General features: G+C 43.5%; 1 protein-coding gene across 1 annotated transcript in view; it reads left to right on the top strand.

Moving 5' to 3' along the window:
- LOC143299048 (carbohydrate sulfotransferase 15-like) overlaps positions 1-17,500 on the top strand; it is an 83,962-nt gene that overhangs the window by 38,733 nt on the left and 27,729 nt on the right. The window contains exon 3 of the mRNA XM_076612140.1: positions 1,613-1,829. Coding sequence (XP_076468255.1) covers positions 1,613-1,829 — 217 coding nt within the window. The remainder of the gene's footprint in view (positions 1-1,612; positions 1,830-17,500) is intronic.

The following is a 17,500-nucleotide window of genomic DNA, read 5'->3' on the forward strand; positions in this document are numbered from 1 at the left end:
TAATTGCCTTTTCACTTATTCACCTTATAGGCATTCATTTCTGGATTCATTTAAATTCATGTGTAGATAGCTACTGGCATTGCAGTTTCGGAGATTTTCTCTGGCTTATCTTTGGCTTGCTCTCTGTCCCTTATGACAGCTAAACGTATTTTGGTAAAGAACCAGTTTAGAGATCAAACAATACGTGGTGCGGTGCGCTTACATATTCGTGGGAAAGAAGTGCCCGTGGGCGTCCAGTCTCCACCTTTGCCAATGCATGCCTTCTAGTCTGAGGTCCGCCCCGCCGCACACACCACCAACATCCCACCCAACCCCCTACCACCCTCCCCTATTCCCCTGCAAGGTGCCACACCCCTTTCCTGATAAAAAGAAACAAACAAGTCAAAACAACAAACAAGGAAGAAGCCCATTTTCAATACCCACGTTTCAGTGGCCGTTTTGACTAATGTATTTTTTTTCTTCATGCTTGTTTTAGGGCCCGTTAAAAAACGATTTTCTACGTAATGTTTCAGGGCCCCTTTTTTCAACTGACATCTCTCTTTTTAGTCCTTCTTTCTGACTGTTCTGTTTTTACCTTTGTTTTCTGTCCATGTTCCAGGGCCCATTTCACCATCAGTTCTCTCTGTCCATGTTCCAGGGCCCATTTCACCATCAGTTTTCTCTGTCCATGTTCCAGGACCCATTTCACCATCAGTTCTCTCTGTCCATGTTTCAGGGCCCATTTCACCATCAGTTTTCTCTGTCCATGTTCCAGGACCCATTTCACCATCAGTTTTCTCTGTCCATGTTTCAGGGCCCATTTCCCTATCTGTTCTCTCTGTCCATGTTCCAGGACCCATTTCACCATCAGTTTTCTCTGTCCATGTTCCAGGACCCATTTCACCATCAGTTTTCTCTGTCCATGTCTCAGGGCCCATTTCCCTATCTGTTTTCTCTATCCATGTTTCAGGGCCTTATTCAACTGCATTTTACGTCAGTCCATTTTTTTTGGTGTGTCTTTTTCGACTCGTCTCTTTTAATTTGCATGTATATTATATTTCAAGGCCGTATTCTTCATCTCATTTCTGCTCTCTTTCAATCCATGTTTCAAGGCCTGATTCATCATCTCATTTCGACACTCTCTCTGTCTCTGTCTGTCTGTCTGTCTCTCTGTCTCTGTCTGTGTCTGTCTGTCTGTCTCTCTCTATCGCTCTCTCTCTTCATGTTTCAAAGCTCGATTCAACATTTCCTCTCTCTCTCTCTCTCTCTCTCTCTCTTTCTTCTGGTTTCAAAGTACGATTCGTCATTTCATTTCTACTCCCTCCATCCATGTATCGGGGCCCGATTCGTCATCTCCACTCTCTCTATCCATGTTTTGGGGCCCGATTCGTCGTCTCATTTCTACTCTTTCCGTCCATGTTTCGGGGCCCGATTCGTCGCCTCATGTCTCTCTGTCCATGTTTCGGGGCCCGGTTCGTCATCTCATTTCTACTCTCTCTGTCCATGTTTTGGGGCCCGGTTCGTCATCTCATTTCTACTCTCTCTGTCCATGCTTCGGGGCCCGGTTCGTCACCTCAATTCTACTCTCTCTGTCCATGTTTCTCATTTCTACTTCTCTCCATCCATGTTCCAGGGCCCGTTCCGTTACCTGGCCAACTATAAGAACCCGTGCTGGATGGAGCCGCCCAGCGAGGGCGAGCCCAGCACGGTGCACTGTGTGCCCTACTTCTACCTGGTGGGGGCGCCCAAGGCGGGGTCCACGGACCTGTACAAGAGAATCACCATGCACCCCGAGGTGGTCAAACCCGCTTCCAAGGAAACCAGGTGGTTCGACAGGAAGCGGTATTTAGGTGAGTTCCCCCCCCCCCTCCACCTCCCCCACATCCCCCACGCACCCTTCATCCCATCTCAAAGGTCGATTCTTATTGTGAAGGAAAGAGCAGTGTGTGTGTGTGTGTGTGTGTGTGTGTCTGTGTGTGTGAAGGGGTAGGTGGGGTGTGGTCAGATGTGTGCAGTGATAATGTATATGAAATGTATGTTTGGAGGAATGGGTGTGGCCGGGGGGGGGGTCTGGGGGGAGGGGGATGGGGTGGTGGGCTTTAAGGGAGGTTTAGCGAATGGTTCAGTGCATGAAAGTGGTTTTGAATGTGTGTGTGTGAGTGTGTGTGTGTGTGTGTGTGTGTGTGTGTGTGTGTGTGTGTGTGTGTGTGTGTGTGTGTGTGTGTGTGTTTACTTGTTCTTCCTAGCGTTTGCAGAGCCTACTTTTGATATTTTCAAAACCTTACCGGTCTTGGTATTTACCTCTGTGCTTTTTGCAAGGAGCGGAGCCCAGGACACGAAGAGAGTGTGAACTATTTGTTTGCTTGTGTGTGTGTGTGTGTGTGTGTGTGTGTGTGTGTGTGTGTGTGTGTGTGTCTGTGTGTGTCTGTGTGTCTGTGTCTGTGTTTCCCTCTCCCATCCCCTTTCCTCTCGATCGTTTTGTAACCTCAAACTCACAAGAAGCGTTAAAAGAAATAAGAAATCAATAACGATATATAACAAGCTTACTTTTTTTTCTATACTTATACTTTGCAAATAATAGGTACGCATGCAGGCAGGCACACCCGCATCCCTCCCCCCCCCACTCACCTATACCCCCCACCCCCTCCACACACACACACACATATACACACATGCGTACTCTCTCTCTCTCTCTCTCTCTCTCTCGTATGCACAAGGATATACAAAATGGCAGAGGAAGATAGAAGACAGGGTTCAGTTTAGATAAAGAAACACAATGTATCAAAAATGATATGCTGGGTGACACGGACATGTTTTGACTCTATAGACTGGAAGATTCTGCTGATACAAAGCGGACCCTTTGAGGGAACTGCTGGTTTCAGTGGAGCTGTACGAGTTGAGCAGGAAGAGAGTGCTTGGTGGCTAGACGTTCAGCGAAGAACGAAGATCGCTGTCTTGAAACCGACGTGTCAGAGCAGCAAGGCAAGGCAAATAAACAAAGTTCGTGCTATTTCAGAAAAGGCCCTGAGAGAGAGAAAGAGAGAGAGAGAGAGAGAGAGAGAGAGAGAGAGAGAGAGAGCGGAGGTGGGGAGGAAGAGAGAGGGAGAGTGTGTGTGTGTGTGCGTGCGCGCGCGCGCGCGCGCGCGCGTGTGTGTGTATGTGTGTGTGTGTGTGTGTGTGACAGAGAGAGACAGACAGGCAGACAGACGGACAGACAGACAAGAGAAGACAACTATTTCTAACAAAGGTAATAGATTAGCGCGGTACATGCTTTTAAAAGAATCCAGTCAGAGAGAGAGAGAGAGAGAGGGAGGGGGGGGCGAGAGAGAGAGAGAGAGAGAGAGAGAGAGAGAGAGAGTCTGACAGACAGACAGACAGTGACAGAAACAGACAGAGAGACAGATTGATCAGTATTTTGTAATGGTTAATGGTTTCTTCGCGTGGTTTTTAAAGCGCTGTATAGTAGCTGTTTTTAAACTACCGTCAGTGAATAGCTAGCGCAATGTTATTCGGAGGGAAAGGCATTCCTTGGCATTTTTTAAAACAAAAGGAATGCTTACTTATTTGACTGCGTAAATGAAGAGACAGACAGAAGTACGGCGACAGAGAGATAAACAGACACAGCGAAGATTGAGAGAGAAACAGAGATACAGACAGACAGAGAGACAGAGAGAGAGAGACAGACCACGGCAGAATGTAAGGGGGAAAAAAATCTCAGGCAACGACTGTACACCAGTACCAGAATTCGTAGAACTTTTTAACCTTCTCTGCTGGTACCACCGAGCTCAGTAGCATTTATATATTAGCCAAGTGGCTGGTATACTGAAAATTCTGCCTTTCCTTGCCAGACTATTCAAGGGCCAGCCATTCTTGTGTCTTCAGCTTCTCTCTGTACTGCTTCAAGTTAACTCACTCAGTACGGCCAACCCTCTCTTCTCCTCTACACAGACCCCTCGGATGTCCAGTGGGTGTCTCAATGACCCAACCTTTAGCTTCTGTCGTCAGAATTGTGGTATTCTTTGTCAACATTCACCTCTTCAGTATAAAAGCCTTCCGCTTGCAATATTTTGATGGTGGTAATTGGGGTGAAACGCTGTTAACGTCGTCTCTTTCGCGGTTCGTATGGAGAGCAACATTTCGTCTCTCTCTGCACAGCAACTTCTCGGCTGTTCTGACGTGCATGGTGTATGGTGTGTGCGTGCGATGGGCGAGATAGGGGCGGTGAGTTTGTATGTAAGTAAAACAGTACCACTACTACACAGGACGACTGGTCAGATCCACTGGGCTGGATGGTCACAGCACCGAAATGAAACCAGCTACAGGATTCCTTTTTTTTTTTTTTTTTTTTTTGCGGGGTGTGGGGGTGGGTGGGTGGGTGTTGTTTTGTTTGGGGTTTTTTGGTTTTTTTTCTGTGTCTGTAAAGAAAACAAGACCACTGACATTATCTGAAAGAAAGCCAAAGTTTTTGGTTGGCACCAAAGGAAATGAACGCGTCAGGGAGAGTCAGTAGAGTTTCGATTTTTTTTTCTTCAAGGAGGCGTGAAATCTTGTTTGCTGGACCATACACGTTTCGCCACGTCGACGTGTCTGAAAGTAAGAGGAAGGGAGGAAGGCGAAAAGGAAGGAAGGGAGGGAGGGAATAGGAAGGAAGGAAGGGAGGGAAAAGGAAGGAAGGGAGGAAAAGGAAGGAAGGAAGGGAAAAGGAAGGAATGGAAAAGGAAGGAAGGAAGGGAAAAGGAAGGAATGGAAAAGGAAGGAAGGAAGGGAAAAGGAAGGAATGGAAAAGGAAGGAAGGAAGGGAAAAGGAAGGAATGGAAAAGGAAGGAAGGAAGGGAAAAGGAAGGAAGGGAAAAGGAAGGAAGGAAGGGAAAAGGAAGGAAGGAAGTAGGGAAAAGGAAGGAAGGAAGGGAGGGAAAAGGAAGGAAGGAAGGGAAAAGGAAGGAAGGGAGGGAGGGAAAAGGAAGGAAGGGAGGGAGGGAAAAGGAAGGAATGGAAAAGGAAGGGAGGGAGGGAAAAGGAAACATGATACGTTAATCGCATCAACTGGTCTTTGATACCTACAAATACTCTTCTAAATTGCAATATATTCCCCTGTAACATGCATATTTAACAACATGCACCATACGGCATGGATTGATCTCATTCGACAAAGTGTAGTTCATACAGGATTTCACTGTATTTGGGAATCTAAATAATTTTCTGCCAAAGACAGTTTGTGCAAATATGCAATGGCAGCTCTTCGAGACAATTTCAGGAAAAGTTATGGGCAAGAAGTATGTATACATATCACATTTATCTATGTATACATATCACATTTATCTGGCATTTTCGTTTTCCCATTAATTCGCTTTCGTCGCAGCTGTCACTGACTTGAAACTGAATTAGGAAATGAAATTGAAGTCCACGCGAAAATCAAAAGTTGTTGGATGGGTGTTAGGGGTACGAATTTCTTTCCATAATGGAATGTCTAACGTATGTCTAATCATAGGAATAGATTTTATCATAAGATATATATATATATATATATATATATATATATATATATATATATATATACTCTCCAAACAGAATGTTCTGTCTGCTGGCAAAAACAGTATTATGTTAGCGAAATGCATTTATTCTCATGATGGAACACAATTATAATTCCTCTTGAGGCGCTTTTTTTTTCTTTTTGTTAGGTGGAGGTGTTTGTTTTATTTGTTTATGCAGCTGTTTTTCTCATATCTGTCTTCCCCACTTTTGACAGATGTGGGAGAGTCTGTGTGATGTCTTTCATGTTGATGTAGAGATGGTTATGTGTTAACGATTGTTATTCCCCGTACTTTAAACCGGGCCGAAGGTTTAATTAAAGTTGAAACGTGAAAACTGGAAACATGTGTGTGTGTGTTCTGCGTATGAAGATCTAACCCGCTTCACTCACAGAGATTTTAATCACTTACACGGACTCTTTTGAAAACTCTGACTCTCTGGTTCTAAAAATAATAAATAAATAAACGAACGAACGAACAAACGAACGAACGAATGAATGTATGAATAAATGAATGAATGAATAAATGAATGAATGCGGATGAATGAATGGATGACCCAATTCAACATAAGGTGGGATTAGTATTAAAAAAAAATAATTAAAAAAAGAGTTGTTTCAAGGAAAATAAATCGGTCATTATTAATTATCTCGCATTCTCCTTGACAGAAATGTGTTGAAACCACGCCCATCATTCAAGCACGTGAAACAGATAAAAGAGTTTTTGACGCCGCAATCCGCAAGGTTCTCACTGGCACAACTTACAGAAAGCCTTGTCGTTTTCACCCGGTGGGGGTGTCTGTCAAAGTGATGTGACATTTCGCTTCGCTTGTCGCCACCATCATGGTGTCAGTTTCATGTCTTGTTGGGCTTTCGATTTTTGTTCTAAAATCCATTTCGCTTCGCTTGTCGCCACAATCGTGGTGTCAGTTTCATGTCTTGTTGGGCTTTCGATTTTTGTTCTAAAATCCAAAGTTGGTATTAGACACAGCTCTTGGGCATGATCAAGTTACAGGCATCGCTTTCGTCTTGAATATTGGTATTTCTCAGCTAACGTCTTTGGTATGGGGGATGGACAGAAAGAAAAACGACGATGGAATGACAGCATTGTAGAATGGACGGGGAAACCATGTGCAGAGACCCAGGCTTTGACACACAAAGCAAAACAGACCTGTGGGAATCTGGTGACTAGTTCTTCTGTGCGGCGCCCCAATGACTTCACAGAGGAGGAGAAGAAGAAGAGAAAAGGAGATATAATCAGTTATTATTATTATTATTATTATTATGTGTGTGTGTGTGTGTGTGTGTGAGTGGGTGGGGAGTGGGGGCGGCGGCGTTGGCACATAACTGACAGACCTGGAGAAGTCATGTGAACAGTTCTGTGCGTGCAACGCCCCACTGTCTCTTCACCCCAGAGTTAAGAAGAAGAAGAAGAAGAAGAAGAAGAAGATTTATGCACGTATGAGATCCTAGTTTTCTCCCTGATGCTAGTGAAGTCAGCCGAATTCGCGGTGAAGTCAGATTAAACGCCCCAAGGAGAAAGAAAAATGAACACCAACAAACAAAATAGATATCAAAGAACGGGCTTCCCCCCTCTCTCTCTATCTCACACACACACACACACACACACACACACACACACACACACACACACACACACACACACACACACACACACACACACACACACACACACACACACACACACACACACACACACACACACACATACACTTTTTTCTGCTTTTTTTCACACACACTTACCCTTTTTTCTGCTTTTTTTCACACACACTTACACTTTTTTCTGCTTTTATTTTATTTTATTTTTTATTTTTATTTTTTTATTGTACGTGCCATTATGGGTGTTGCTGTCGGTGAACGCACTGTGATTATTACGGGATGAAAGATACACAGAGCGAACTTGGCCAAACGAAAAAGAACAAGAACGTGATGAAGGCAATATTACTAGTATGGCGATGCTTCACAGCGGCAACAGTTTATCTTCAGAGCAGCCATTTTTGGAAAGGTTTGAGATGAACCCACTTGAAATGTTTGAATGCTGGTAATAAGGTTCTAAATGAAAACAAAACAAAACAAAAGAACAAACCAAAAAAACCTCCCTTTTTTCAACTATTCTTGATACCAAGTACGGTAAGATAGAGACTGTTACAAACTGACTGAAAATCAATTGAAATGGTGTTAAAAATAAATAAGTATACATCTACAGTATAATTATAATTATCCACATCATCATCGTCATCATCATCGTAGTCTGTTGTTGGCTGAAAATCCACTCTGATAGGTACACAAATATGTATGCATGCACTCAAGGCCTGACTAAGCGCGTTGGGTTATGCTGCTGGTCAAGCATCTGCCTAGCTGATGGTGGGCAGCGTGTATGGCTTTGTCCGAACACACTGATGCCTCCTTGATAAAACTTTCGCCTCATCTCATGGGTGGAAAAATTACCCACACTTTCATTCAAATATACACAACTCTGTCTGTTTTTGCAACAATTTGACCGAAAGTTTACAACTTTGTCCATGCATGATTTGAGCATATCCCCACCAAAAAAATGGTGTGGTTTTGTTAGTGAATAAAAGAGTAAATAAACAATGAAATTCGTTGTAGAAACTGAAAGTGAAAACTGTTGGCTGTTCTCTCTCTCTTCCCACGGCGCTATGACTGGTGCCAGACACCAGGTCACGTGTCGACAGATAAGGACCAGGCTTCGCTGCCCCCTCTCCCCCAGACAGGAAACGTGTTCACACCACACACTGCACAACAAAAATTGAGGACCACTTCATAATAGCACGTTTCTTTTTCTTCTTCATAGTCTACCGAAACTAATTTTTCAATGGAAATCGCTGCAATGTATATATTTTTTCTTCTCAAAAGTTAGAATAAAGTCACCTATAACAAGAATAATATCCTAGGACGCACAAAAGTTTGGCATGTGGTCATAATTAACAAATTAAGTTTTCGAAAGCTGTGATTTGCTAAAATACTGACCGCTCTGGTACGCCATACAACTCGCGGCAAGCGCGCCAGCCGCAGTCGAGAGAATGTCTTAAACAAATCGACAGATGGTTTAAATTACGAAGGTTGCTTTAAGATCTACCACCAGACTCTCACTTAATGCACAAGTGACTTTCTGAGGGACATGTGTGTCACGAATAGCTTGGAAAATCAAACTTTTAGTCACAATTTGTCACGAATAGCTTGGAAAATCAAACTTTTAGTAAAAAAATTGTCACGAATAGCTTGGAAAATCAAACTTTTAGTCAAAAATTGTCACGAATAGCTTGGAAAATCAAACTTTTAGTCAAAAATTGTCACGAATAGCTTGGAAAATCAAACTTTTAGTCAAAAATTGTCACGAATAGCTTGGAAAATCGAACTTTTAGTCACAATTTGTCACGAATAGCTTGGAAAATCAAACTCTTAGTCAAAAATTGTCACGGATAGCTTGGAAAATCAAACTTTTAGTCAAAAATTGTCACGAATAGCTTGGAAAATCGAACTTTTTGTCAAAAATTGTCATGAATAGCTTGGAAAATCAAACTCTTAGTCAAAAATTGTCACGGATAGCTTGGAAAATCAAACTTTTAGTCAAAAATTGTCACGAATAGCTTGGAAAATCGAACTTTTAGTCACAATTTGTCACGAATAGCTTGGAAAATCAAACTCTTAGTCAAAAATTGTCACGGATAGCTTGGAAAATCAAACTTTTAGTCAAAAATTGTCACGAATAGCTTGGAAAATCGAACTTTTTGTCAAAAATTGTCACGAATAGCTTGGAAAATCAAACTTTTAGTCAAAAATTGTCACGAATAGCTTGGAAAATCGAACTTTTTGTCAAAAATTGTCACGAATAGCTTGGAAAATCGAACTTTTAGTCAAAAATTGTCACGAATAGCTTGGAAAATCAAACTCTTAGTCAAAATTTGTCACGGATAGCTGGAAAATCGAACTTTTAGTCACAATTTGTCACGAATAGCTTGGAAAATCGAACTTTTTGTCAAAAATTCAAAGTCATTCAGAGATTTATAAACTATAGCTGTGGAATTTTGTTGTAAAAGGAAATGCAAGAAAGCACCACTGTTTATTATGAGTGGTGTGCTCATTTTATTTGCTAGATTCACCATACTACACACCTTAGCAGGAGTGATGGCCTAGAGGTAACGCGTCCGCCTAGCAAGGGAGAGAATCTGAGCGCGCTGGTTCGAATCACGGCTCAGCCGCCGATATTTTCTCCCACTCCACTAGACCTTGAGTGGTGGTCTGGACACTAGTCATTCAGATGAGACGATAAACCGTGGTCCCGTGTGCAGCATGCACTTAGCGCACGTAAAAGAACCCACGGCAACAAACGGGTTGTTCCTGGCAAAATTCTGTAGAAAAACAAATAAAACTGCACACAGGAAAAAAAAAAGAAAAAAAAAGAAGAAAAAGAAGAAAAAAAAGGTGGCGCTGTAGTATAGCGATGCGCTCTCCCTGGGGAGAGCAGCCCGAATTTCACACAGAGAAATCTGTTGTGATAAAAAGAAATACAAAAAAAAACAAAAAAAAAAACAAAAAAATCTTTAATCTGTAAAACTGCAAGTTCCCAAAATAAACGAGTGGTCCTTATTTGTTTGTGAACCGTGTGTTTCGCCCCTGTTTACCACAGCTGTCCTGTCTACTACATCTTATCCCTCCTCTCACAGGAAGGAGCAAGCAGCAAGCATCGCCTCCCAGCACCGTTGCTGCCAGCCAACACTGTACAGTAGTGTAGTCACTCTGCTGTGAGGAAAAGTGGTTAAACATTTTTTTTTTTATTTTTTTTTTTTTTTTTTAATCCAAGACTTGGGTTCTCTTCAAATTTTGATTCTATGCTGTATATATTATGATTGCACGTAGTAGAATACGTAGAAGAACCCTCGCGTCCTCCCCTCACCTCCCCCCTCTCCCATCACCCCAATCCCCCCCCCCCCCGCACCCCCCCGCCTCCCCCGAAAAAAAAAACCCAAACTTTTCTCGCAATTTGTTTCAGTTATTTTCGTGATTTTCTTAATTAAGAGTACTGTATCCCAAACCCGAGCTCTGATAATGAATACAGCTTCAACTCTTTGATAAAGAGAATGGGATATGTCATGGAAGTCCAGTATAGTGTGGTGTTACCTGTGATTTTGTCACTGTACGTGTTTGTTTTGTACAACGGTTTCGAAGCAATAACTATACCATTTGATTTTTTTTTTTTTAATCTTGACACTTTATTTTTCTTCACGTTATTGTGTACTGCACAAGTATAGAATGTGGTAAATATTGTAATTTGTGTTGAATCAGGGAGGTGTGTGTGTGTGTGTGTGTGTGTGTGTGTGTGTGTGTGTGTGTATGTGTGTGTGTGTGTGTGTGTGTGTGTTGGGGGTGGGGGTGGGGGAGGAGAGGGGAGGGGGGGGGAGTTAAGTGTGGGTGTCTACACGTGGGTACATGATGCAGAGTAAAATTCAGTGGGGTGACGTTTTTGATCGTCAGATTCATTTGTTCTTGCGCTGGCAAGTTAAGTGCACAGACGGAGAGACGAGCCTGCATGGAGCAAAGACCTGCTTTCTTTTCCTTGTGTGTGTGTTTTTTTTTTTGTTTTTTTTTTTGGGGGGGGTGGGTGGGTGGGGAGGTGGGAGTGGGGGGTGGGGGGGGGATCAGGAAATGAAAGAGAAGGGAACTAAAAAAAAAAGAAGAAAAAAAAAAGAAAGATGAAAAGGAGGCAGAGGAGACAGACAGAAAGAAAGATGTGGGCAAGGCGGGGGTAGGGGGAGGGAAGGCGCCAGTCTGTTTTAAGTGCCTGTATTTGTGTGTGTGTATGTATGTGTGTGTGTGTGTGTGTGTGTGTGTGTGTGTGTGTGTGTGTGTGTGTGTGTGTCCATGTTCACCCGCGCGTGCGCATGTTTGTGCGTGTGTGTCTGCGCGTGCCTGTGTACTGCACATACACACACAAACACAAACACAGACAAATACAAACACACACACACACACACACACACACACACACACACACACACACACACACACACACACACACACACACACACACACACACACACAGACAAACACACAGAGACAAACACACACAGAGACAAACACACACACACACACACACACACACACACACACACACACACACACACACACACACACGGGTATGCTGATACATATACCATCGAGCTCCTCCTACCCAGCTCAGTGAGGTAGGTATATGGTATACAAAAGCACAAAAGTACCACCGCCACCCTTCCCGCAGCTCCCTAAACGGTATAGTTTTTTTTGGGGGGGGGGGGTGGGGTGGGGGTGGGGGAAGGGTGGGGGGTGTCTGCCACCAGGTTTACCACTTACGTTGTTTTTTTTTTTAAACTGTTTACGCTGTAGCGCCGCGGCTCCGTTGCCTGGAAACAATATAATCACAAAACGGGATGAAGAGAAAAACACAGGGTGCAGGGTCAAGTGAACAGGAAAACCGGATGGGAACTTTTCACTTCTTGCCTTTTGCTTGGTGCCAACGTGCGCGATGCAACACTGACGAAGACGAACGAACAGACTCGCGAACGCAAGAGTAAACGTTTTGTCTTTTGATGATTTTCTTCGTCTCTTTTTTTTTTCTTTCTTTTTTTTTTCTTTTTTTTTTTCCAACCTGTCCGCGCAATGTTACAGTCACTTGGGGCTCGTTCAAGCTGTTGCTTGCCTGTCACGTATATTCTTTTGATTTTTTTTTTTAAATCTCACTCCCCCCCCCCCCCCAACACCCCATTTATTCATTTATTTGTTTGTTTACTTTCCTTACTTACCTACCTTCCTACCTTCTACCCAGTTTCCCATCCACTCACTCACTCACTTACTTACTCACTTACGTACTCACTCATTCACTCACGTACTCATTCACGTACTCACTCACTCACTCACTCACTCACTCACGTACTCACTCACGTACTCACGTACTCACTCACTCACTCACTCACTCACTCACTCACTCACTCACTCACTCACTTACGTACCTGCCAACTAAGTTACCTAAGTGTCCGCAAATTAATTTTTTGGTTCCCCCGATCAATCAAAAGGATGTTTATACAAACATTTACCTAGGGATTACTCTGTAGTTTCCGTGTTTGTTTGTTTGTTTTTAATACCTGTGCCTAGTGCATTCTTTTTTCCACAGAAACTCGGTTTGCCGTCTCATTCTGAAGGTCTTGCACGCAGACCACCAACAGAGGTTTAGATGAGTATACCTTTCCTGGCTCGCGCATGATGATTCCAACCCAGATGGAAACAGGGTGGGTGGGCGGTGGTTTCGGGATGCGGAGGTGGGTTGGGAGAGCGGGGGAGGGGAGGGGAAGGGGTTGGGGGGGGGAGGTACGGGGTCCTCGTTTCCCAGTCGGTCGCTGTGTTCGCTGTTTCCACTTTTAGTATAATTATTATGTTTGATTTGATTTAGGTAGCCTACAAGGCCACTATCTGTTCGCTGTGCTGTTGTGTTGTGTTGTGTGTGTGTGTGTGTGTGTGTGTGTGTGTGTGTGTGTGTGTGTGCGCGCGCGCGTGCGTGCGTGTGTGTGTGTGTGTGTGTGTGTGTGTGTGTGTGTGTGCGCGCGTGCGTGCGTGTGTGTGTGTGTGTGTGTGTGTGTGTGTGTGTGTGTGTGTGTGTGTGTGTGCGTGCGTGTGTGTGTGTGCGTGTGTGGTTCTGCAAGACCTTAGGTCATATACCTCCCTGATCAAGGTTTCATTTTCAATGCCGGTCTCAAGGAGGCGTCAGTACGTTACACCACATCTGTCACGGAGATGCCTGACATCAGCATAACCCAAACATGCCAGTCAGGCCTTTTGTGCATGCATATATATATATTTTTTTTTCTCTATCTATCAAGGGTGGATTTCTTTCGCAGAGTTTTGCCATGGAACAACACTTTTGTTTGTTTTTTTTCATTTTACCATGGGTTAATACTACTACTACTACTACTAATAATAATAATAATAATGGCACTTATATAGCGCTGAATCTTGTGCATAGACAAATCTAAGCGCTTTTGCATCAGTCATTCTCACGCACGCATAACTCTAAAACTGGAGAAACTAAAGACAAGGAAGAGGCAGGGAAGGGAGGCTATTTTGGGAAGAGGTGGGTTTTAAGGTCAGACTTGAAAGAGCTGGGTGTGGAGACTTGACGAAGCGAAAGAGGAAGTTCATTCCAATTGCAAGGTCCAGAGACAGAGAAAGAACGGCGGCCAACAGTCGAGAGTTTGAATCTAGGTATACGCAAGTGGAGTGGATCCGAAGCTGATCGTAGTGAGCGAGATGGAGTGTAGAGGTGAAGGCAGCCACAGTGGGTTTCGGACACGGGATCTCGCTTTATTGCCTCATCCGAATAACTGGACGTTCAGTTTGATTTTCCAGTCAAACTCGGAAAAGTGAAAGGGCAAAAGCCGCAATCGAACTAAAGACCCCTGTACTACTGTCTCGGCAGATAAGCGTCTTAACTATTCTACCACCTTCCTCCCGGTTCCAGAAACCTCCGCGTCATTCGTCGTACAGCCTGGAGCTGATGATATTCTCTTTGCCATTCTCTGTATAGAAACATCTGGGGGTCCTCTCTCTGTGTGTGTGTGTGTCTGTCTGTCTGTCTGTCTCTCTTACTTCTTCCCATACGCCTCTGACTAACTGTGTGATTCACAAACAGGCATGTAGTATGTGTGGGTGGGTGTGGGTGTGGGTGTGGAGAAAAGTGATGAAGGAGTGAAAGGTTTCGAGGTCTTAAAAAAAAAGTACAGTGCACGCTGTTTTTTTGAGGGGTTGGAGAGGGTTGGTTTTGTGGTGGTTTTTTGTTTGTTTGTTTATTTTGGTTGTTTGTTTGTTTTTTATTATCAATATATTTATTATTGGAGGGCGGGGGAGTTAGCCCGGGGCGGAGGGGAGAGGGTTGGGGGGGGGGAGGGGGGGAAGGGAGGAAGGAGAAGGGGGATATTGCCCTATATTGGCGGTGAACTCGTGCTCTGGAAGCGAAGCAGGTGAAGGAGGGAGGGAAGGGTTGTATTGAGGTTCAGGGACTAGAGGGTAAGTATTGGGGAGGGAGTGGGGGTGGGAAGGGGGGAGGCATAAATAACATTATATGACTGAGTGCTTGTTGGGTAATCACGCGCTTGCATGCCCTCACGTGCATACGCGTAGACGCGCGTACACACACACACACACACAAACTCACGCACACAAAACTCTCTCTCTCTCTCTCTCTATATATATATATATATATATATATTCCTTTGTGTCTGTATCTCTCACTCCCTCTCTCTCTCTCTTTTTCTCTCTCACTCCCTCTCTCTTTCTCTCTCCCTCTCTCTCTCCCTTCCTCTCTCTCTCTCTCTCTCTCTCTCTCTCTCTCTCTCTCACAATTTCCCTTTTTGTCTGTATCTCTCTCCCTCTATTTCCCCTCACATTCTCTCTTCCCACTCTCACCTCCCCCACCCTCTCTCTCTATCAATTTCCCTTTGTGTCTGTATCTCCATATCCCCCCCCACCTCTCTCTCTCTCTCTCTCTCTCTCTCTCTGTGTCTCTCATATTCATGCCTTGCATCTTATTCTTGGAGCCTGCAGACTGTTGACAAAATGGGAAGGCGGAAGTTGAGGATTATGTTGTTCTGCAGCCTCTGGAACTCTGGAATTCGTAGGGTGTAGGAGGAACTGATAGCAAAAGCAGGGCTGCGTTTTTTTTTTTTTTTTTTTTTTATAAATCCGCATGTTTACTTCCTCAGTCCTGGGCGCAGGGAAAGAGTCAGGCGGTGGCCCAGTGGACAGAACACCCTGGCCCTGACAAGGAAGCGAGAGTCTCGCATGTGCACGGCACACACGCGCACACACATACGCATATACACACACATGTACACACATGTACACACACACACACACACACACACACATACACACGTACACACACGCACTTACATACATACATACACATATGCACGCACGCACACACACCTTGACAAAAGTGATAGTGTTTCATGTTTACTATATGCTGATGACCTAGTAATTTTGTCCACGACAAAGATAGGATTACAAAGGAAACTAGATAAACTCAATCTGTATTGTGAAAACTGGGATCTAAAAATTAACATAGATAAAACTAAAGTAATAGTTTTCACACACACCGATCCCAAAGTGCCTGTTATTTTCACAATAGGCAATGATATAATCCAGACAACTGATCAATACAAGTACTTGGGTATATTATTTCACAAAACTGGAACGTTCTCATTTGCCCAAGAGCATCTAGCCAAACAGGCATTAAAAGCAGCACACTCCCTCCGACGAATCGTTAAAAAGCAAGATATTCGTTTGGATATTGTGCTGCAGCTTTTTGATTCACTTGTTTTACCTATATTATCATATGGATCCGATATTTGGTTCCCATGGGCTGAAACAAAAACTACCAATTCATTCAATACAGGAATGACAGATTTCTTTAGAAATTGTATTTCTTCGAAACATTCACATGAACAAATGCATATAAAATTTTGCAAACTGCTTCTAGGGGTACATTCTAAAGCAATGAATCTGCCAACTCTAGCCGAACTGGGCAGATTTCCAGTTGGAATTCATATTGCTTGCAGAGTTCTTGACCACTGGACTCATATTCTGGATGCACATAATGATAGCCATATCAAAAAGGTCTATATGTCGATGATGAACCAACCAGACACAATTGAAAATCCATGGATACAATTTGTAAAGAATATTCTTCACAATGTAGGATTAGGTCATGTTTGGAACAATCAGTCGACATTTAGTAACAGCAGGCTTAAATTTACATTACGCCAACAACTAAGAAATAGATATGTACAATTCTGGAAACAGACAAAAACTGAATACAGTAGATTAGATTTCTACAACAAAATTAAAAGAAACGATTATCAAATTGAGAATTATCTAACTGATAAAATCGATCCTGCTCACAAACAAGCTCTTTGTCAACTCAGAATAAGCGCACATTATTTAAACATCGAACGAGGAAGATATGCAAACATTCCCAGAGAAGAGAGGTTATGTGCTATATGTGAAGTTGTTGAAGATGAATTGCATTTCTTAGATTCGTGTATCTTATTTCATAATTTGCGAAGCCATCTAATCACTACTATACAGCAGTATGATCATCAATCAAATGTGATCTCTAGAAACATACAAAACAATATACTAAAACCAAGTGATTTATTCACCTGCGATGACTGTCAAAAAACACTTGCCAACTATGTATTTCAGTGCATGCGTATTAGATGACCGTTTATTTCTTTGTTCCCTTTGTTCTTTGTTGTGTCTATTAATCCTTCGGGATTTTATGACAATAAATGAAGTCAAGTCAAGTCAAGTCAAGTCAAGTCACACGCACACACACACACACACATGCACACACACGCACTTACACACACACAAACACACACACACACACACACGTACATACACGCATTTACACACACACACACACACACACACACACACGTACATACACGCACTTACACACACACACACACACACACGTACATACACGCACTTATACACACACACACACACACGTACATACACGCACTTACACACACACACACACACACACACACACACACACAAACACACACACACACATACTCACACACACACACACACACACACACACACACACACACACACAACGGCCTTCGCCGGTCGGTGAATAACTGCAGCTGCGCGAATCATCACCATCAGTACCAGCACCGCCCCTTCTATCCCCCCGCCCCCCCCCCCCCCCCCACCCCCACCCCCTACCCCTAACCCATACCCGTTTTTTTTTTTAATAATTTTTTTTTACCCCCACTAACCAGGTTCGTAATCCTTGAAGCTGTTTACGCGCAATTTGTGCCGCGCCTCCGTTGCCCGGAAACAATATAATGACAAAATTGGCTGAAAGAAAAATGCTGAGGAAGCAGGGTGAAGTGAGCACATGAAGAAAGA

This window comes from Babylonia areolata, chromosome 24 (assembly GCF_041734735.1).
Source record: "Babylonia areolata isolate BAREFJ2019XMU chromosome 24, ASM4173473v1, whole genome shotgun sequence".
Taxonomy (NCBI): Eukaryota; Metazoa; Mollusca; class Gastropoda; order Neogastropoda; family Buccinidae; genus Babylonia; species Babylonia areolata.